Consider the following 5538-nt stretch of genomic DNA (forward strand, 5'->3'; position numbering starts at 1 on the left):
GTTGCATTGAACATCACTTTATTTAGGGGTGGCCCCACTACATGTGCCTTTAGTCCACATGTCATTTCACTTGAAAGGCATGGTGTTCATAGACTTGCCTATACTAGACGTGTGATTCACTTTATAGGTTTTTTGGTTCCTTGTATTGCATACATGAATCTTTAGGTACAAACGCGTCTCTACAAACATGAATGATGGCTCTTGCTTTGCGAACCGTCTTTCCTTGTTAAATCAAACAGGGTTCCATTTTGAATTAATCACCATTATTACTTCAATGTGCCATCAATGTTTGGGCTCTTCATTTGCACTTTCCATGTAGAAACATGAACAACTTGTGACTATGTGTCCCCTATGGATATGAAGAAGCACTTTATCCAAGTGCATGGGGCCTTTAACTACTTAACATGATTCACGAATCTTGCTTTTTCCATCATCTTTTTTGGCAAGGCACGTCAATCAATTTTGTTTCTTTGGTCAACACTCTCTTGCTTTAACTTTTAGTTTAAGGTCTAGTGTCATGCAAACTTCTCATGCCTTCCCTATTGATTGTTCCGATTTCCTGTATACTTGTATACGCTCCCTTGCTTTTCATTTAGATATTAACTTTACTCTTCTCTTTTCTCTCTTTTTTGAACTATATAGATACTTATATATATGTCAAGGGAAATTGTCAACTTTACTAACTCTACAATTTGATTTCAAGGCAAGGTGCTAACAAAACCTAACTTGTTCAATTTGATCAAATGAAACAAGTTGCTTGCCCCCATGATCATCGCAACCTTGAGATACGACTAGGATCGATTGTAGGAGTGGTTTTTCCACGGTGCTTCCCAATCATATATAATCAACTCTTGCACGTAGACATTGATGAATGGTAAGCATGCATATATTTTATTTTTTGTGCGTAGCTGGAGGCCATGGAAACAACATGTACCTATGATGTGTGCTCTCAAAGTGTGTAGTTGGCTCAATCATGTTCGTTGCTAGTATAGACTCTGCAACCTCCCTCAAGCTTTGTTCTGCCCATCATGTTGATAAAGCCTCTATTCCTCAAGCTCCTACCTATGGCGATTGTCCTGCCTCTGCATCATCAGCTTTGCTAATTAAGACTCTTGCAAGCTTTGTTCTGCCCATCATCATCATCATCCCAAATTCTGTGTTGGGTCTCTGAGCTGAAGCTTCTGTTGAGCCATGGCTACCTCCTCCTGGTTTTACCGCCTCTGGCACAACCGCTGGCTCGTTCTCGTGGGAGCTTCCTGGGTGGAAACCTGCACTGGTCTCAACGTCATGTATGCCACCTTCTCTCCTGCCATCAAATCTTCCCTGGATTACAACCAGACGCAAATCAGTCGGCTTGGCGTGGCGAAAGACCTCGGTAACGCTGCGGACATCATTGCCGGATTCCTCAGCCAGGTGGTGTCTTCGCGGGCCTTGCTGTTTCTTGGGGCTGCGCAGTTTCTGTTGGGTTATGGCTTCCTCTGGCTCATTGTGAAGGACACGATTCCGGCTCCTCCCTTTTGGACGGTAAGTTATTTCTTCAACTTCGCGTCTACTGCTGTTCTGTGGTCAATAGCTCCGAATTCGCAGCAAACGACGATTCCAGTATGTAGGTAGCATGCACAGATTGTCAGGGTTTCTCTGGAGTAAATTTCTTTGTCAATAGCAGGATCCTTCTTGCATGTTTTTCTGAATTCTTTCAATAGATTCATATCGGCTTTTGAACAAATTGTGTACAGGTTTTCGTGCTTGTGTTTGTGGGTGCAAATGCCCAGAAGTACCTGGACATAGCTGCGGTGGTTTCCTGCTTACCAAACTTTCCAGAGAGCAGAGGTTCTCTGTTGGGTGTGCTCAAGGCCTTTAAGGGGCTTTCTGGAGCCATTTTCTCGCTTTTCTACAGCACTTTCTTTTCCCCCCTTCAGTCCGCAGCGCTGCTTATACTCGCTCTTGGTCCTTCCGTGGTGGCTTTCATTGCGGGCTTCATTGTCAGGCCTATCCGGGCTGACGTCTCAAAAGATGACAAGAGATCTGAGCGGATCACATACACAATTTTGTACGCAATCTGTACGTTGATCGCAGCTTACATGGTGATCGTTCTGTTTTTCCAAGATAATCTAGATGCGGGTGATTACAGAAAGATCCTGTTGTTTTCTGGACTGATTGTTCTCATTCTACTGCCTCTGAGTGCTCCTGTCATCTCCGTTTCCTTTCTGAACAAACAAAAGTCCGATGAGGGTATAGAAGCTCCACTAGTTGAAGTATTAAGCAAGACGCTAGATACTGCTGAGCAAAATGTCACGTTGCGAGGCAGCGGAAGATCAATAGGAATGTGGAGAAGAATGTGGGAAGCATTCAAGGAAAAGGCGGAGTTGGGGGAAGAATTGAGCTTGTTCCAAACTCTTAGGACGCTTGAATTTTGGCTACTGTTTTTGGCACTGTATTGCGGTTTGGGCACGGGCTCCACTGCTCTGGACAATCTGGCACAAATGGCTGAAGCCCAGGGATACGAGAGCACCGATATGTTCGTCTCAATCTACAGCATTTCAAGCTATCTCGGCCATTTGGTTGGAGGCCACATGTCGGAAGTGCTCGTGAGGTGAGAAATGGTTGATGCGCTGCGTGTGTGTGTGTTTGAAGCGACTTGATGGGAGGTCACATGTCATGACGTGATAGTGAGAGGCGCGGCGCCGGTGTGTGGTTTTTGCAGGCCGAGATAGCATTTCAAGCTATCTAGGCCATGTGGATGGTCACATGTTGGACGTGCTAGTGAGGCGAGAAATGGTTCATGCATGTGCGTGTGTGTTTTCACCCAGAGTGTCACATGTCAGAAGTGCTAAAGTGGTGAAAAATGGTTCATGTTCTATGTGTCTATGTGTGTGTGTGAGACACGAAAAGGGGGGGGGGGCGATGGCATCATATCTCTATGAGAACAAATGATATGGAGATCATGTTAATTGCATGAGGCACATCGAGAGAGAGAGAGAGAGAGAGAGAGGATTGTGGGTATGTCTAACAAAGCTTGGGGTGCGGGGCAGCAACTATGTATTGCCAAGGCCAGTGGCACTGATAGTGGTAGAGGGGGTGATGATGGTGGCACAGTTCCTGTTTGCGGTGGCGTGGCCAGGGACAATATATGCGGCATCGGCGTGTTTGGGGCTCGCGTACGGCTCCTTCTCTTCGATAAATCCAGCGATATCATCAGAGCTTTTTGGATTGAAGAGCTTTGGACCCACGTTCGGGCTATTGGCATTGTCGGCACCGGCGAGCTCATCCATATTAGCAGGGGTGGTAGCGGGTGCGCTCTATGACAAGGCCGCAGAGGAGCAGGGGGGGACGGACTGCAGTGGGCAGGTGTGCTTCTATGTGACTTGTTGGATCATGGTGAGTGTATGCGCCCTGGGGATGGTCCTCAGTGCTCTATTGTCTTGGAGAACTCGAGGAGTCTATCGCCACAAGAGTACCCTCAAAGTTGCCAAGCCTTCATAACAAGCAACACCCATTACTTCCTCCTCCTCCCAATCCTATTGATTCTCCCAATGTGCCTAAAATTATTGTAAATCCTCCGTAGCAAAATCTCCCCAAAGTTCTTTTCTCTCTTTCTATCCCAACTTCATTCCTATAAAAATTCTCTTCTTCTCACTTTATGATATGCCAACTTTAAAATTTCACAACTCCTTTTCATCAAGCAACATTCCCTCGAGGAAAAGAGGAGCAAACTGAGGGGCTAGCTAGTGGATGGTTGCTTTGTGTGGTTCATCGGGTGGGAGTCTAGGGGGATGCACTAAGCATTCGCGCATGATGACCTTTGTGGTGTGCCTTCCAAGATAGGTTCGATGAGTGTCGAGGTTGGTGACGAGACGGGGAGTGGTGGTTTCGAAGAGGTTCTCCGAAGTGGGAGTCTAGGCAGATGCACTAAGCGTTCACGCATGATGACCTTTGTGGTGTGCCTTCCAAGATAGGTTCGATGAGTGCCGAGGTTGGTGACGAGACGGGGAGTGGTGGTTTCGAAGAGGTTCTCTGAAGTGGAGAGCAAGAGCACGAAGCTGAACAGGAAGTGCTGTCTTACATTGATGCTTTTAGCCAAGAAGTTGTTGTTTGGAGAGTGTTCTCTATGTTGGATGATGAGGATGCTAGGAAGCTCTCCTAGTAGAAGCCATTTGTAGCTTGTAGAAGTGTGGAGAAAGCCATGATTCGAGACGACTATGTTCATTTACCGAGCACATTGTTACAAGCTAAATTCTCGAGCACACTTTCCTCTAATTTCCACCAAACACCCTTTCTTTAACATAATTCTTTATTATCTTGTATTGCTCTACAATTTGGTAAGACTTTCCCATGATGAGTGTGTATTCACTTGATCTTGCATTGCTTTGCAACTTCTCCATGATCATTCCATATTCACTTGATAATCACCAATAATCAAAATCTTGCACGTTCTATTATGTATAATAAAAATGAAGAAATTATAACAGCAAGAGGCATTCAAGTTTAATAAGAACTCATGTTTATAATTTTCTAGTAACTGAGTATTCAAGTAAATTAACAATGTATCTAAGTAATAGTGTAAGTTACTATTATAACTAGTACTATGTCTAAGTTACATGTTTACTATTTCACATTGTTACTTTTTTTGTTATTACTTACTACTAACAATGTATCCAAGTAACATAAGTGTATACATATTGGAGTGTTGAAACTAACACAATGAGCAAAATCCAAGTGGCATAAACAAGAAGTGTGCATAGCCTTTGCTTTCTTTGGCATACATATATTTAAGTGTCGAAACCAGCAAAAGTACCACACCTAAGCCTAAGAGAAATTTGTCTCTACATATGCAAAACATGACCTACATATTGAAGTACTAGAAGTAGCATAGTGACCAAAATCGAAGTTGCACAAACATGAACTATGCATAGCCTTGCTTTCTTTGGTAATAATAGCAAGCATTTCTTTGGAAAGTCCTTTTAAATACATCCAAAAAACCCACATGAAGGACAAAATAAAATAAAGAAACATCATCCCTCGATTCATGAGAGAGCTTCAAATAGGTCTTGATTTGTCAAAGCTGCTTGGTGCATGAACCCATGGTTCTCAAGTTGAAGACCCAAATAACATAGGTATATGAAATATAGATGCTCGCAGGACATGAATTGAGCCAAGCGATAGGTCCTCTTAAGAAAGTCTTCACATGGGCAAGTTGGAAAAACACATATGGTGACCATATATTCAAGTCCCCTCAAGGGTGATCCTTTAGTAGACACAACAAATTCCACATGCTCTTTTGGTCTCACAACATTGATACTTAGCACATCACACTCCATTGAAGCTGTTGAGTCAATCCTATTTTGCATTTCTTTAGTGATCACCATCCTCTGCTTCACTATTTTCCCATCCTTGAAAGTTGGTCTATCTTGCACTTCTGGTTGACTCACTTTGCCTCTTCGAGGTTTCCTTGTTGCAGCCCATCAATCATGAAGTCCCCTTGATGGAGTGTTTCTAGCTCTTGTGCTTCTAGAGATGTACCTTTTGCAATGACCCATC

General features: G+C 43.8%; 1 protein-coding gene across 2 annotated transcripts; it reads left to right on the plus strand.

Moving 5' to 3' along the window:
* Window positions 1-856: 856 nt before the first annotated feature.
* Window positions 857-4302, plus strand: LOC147885131 (protein NUCLEAR FUSION DEFECTIVE 4-like). 2 transcript variants are annotated; one of them, XR_015543540.1, is made up of 4 exons: window positions 857-1524; window positions 1737-2593; window positions 3033-3836; window positions 3986-4302. XR_015543540.1 is itself a non-coding variant. In XM_087397308.1 (3 exons), the coding sequence occupies exons 1-3, from the start codon at window positions 1192-1194 to the stop codon at window positions 3481-3483; spliced, it is 1641 nt and encodes a 546-aa protein (XP_087253434.1). In that variant the 5' UTR covers window positions 857-1191; the 3' UTR covers window positions 3484-3886. The 2 variants fall into 2 exon arrangements, 1 of the variants encoding a protein (XP_087253434.1); XM_087397308.1 differs by lacking the exon at window positions 3986-4302 and having other exon boundaries at window positions 3033-3886.
* Window positions 4303-5538: the final 1236 nt, after the last annotated feature.

This window comes from Dipteris shenzhenensis, chromosome 26 (genome assembly GCF_047967505.1).
Source record: "Dipteris shenzhenensis isolate YYH24624 ecotype China chromosome 26, Dip_SZ_1.0, whole genome shotgun sequence".
NCBI lineage: Eukaryota > Viridiplantae > Streptophyta > Polypodiopsida > Gleicheniales > Dipteridaceae > Dipteris > Dipteris shenzhenensis.

Coding starts and splice junctions, on each gene's coding strand:
- LOC147885131 (XM_087397308.1), top strand. CDS start 1,192: ATGGCTACCTCCTCCTGGTTTTACCGCCTCTGGCACAACCGCTGGCTC. Junction 1,525..1,736: donor CGGCTCCTCCCTTTTGGACG/GTAAGTTATTTC, acceptor AATTGTGTACAG/GTTTTCGTGCTTGTGTTTGT. Junction 2,594..3,032: donor ATGTCGGAAGTGCTCGTGAG/GTGAGAAATGGT, acceptor GGTGCGGGGCAG/CAACTATGTATTGCCAAGGC.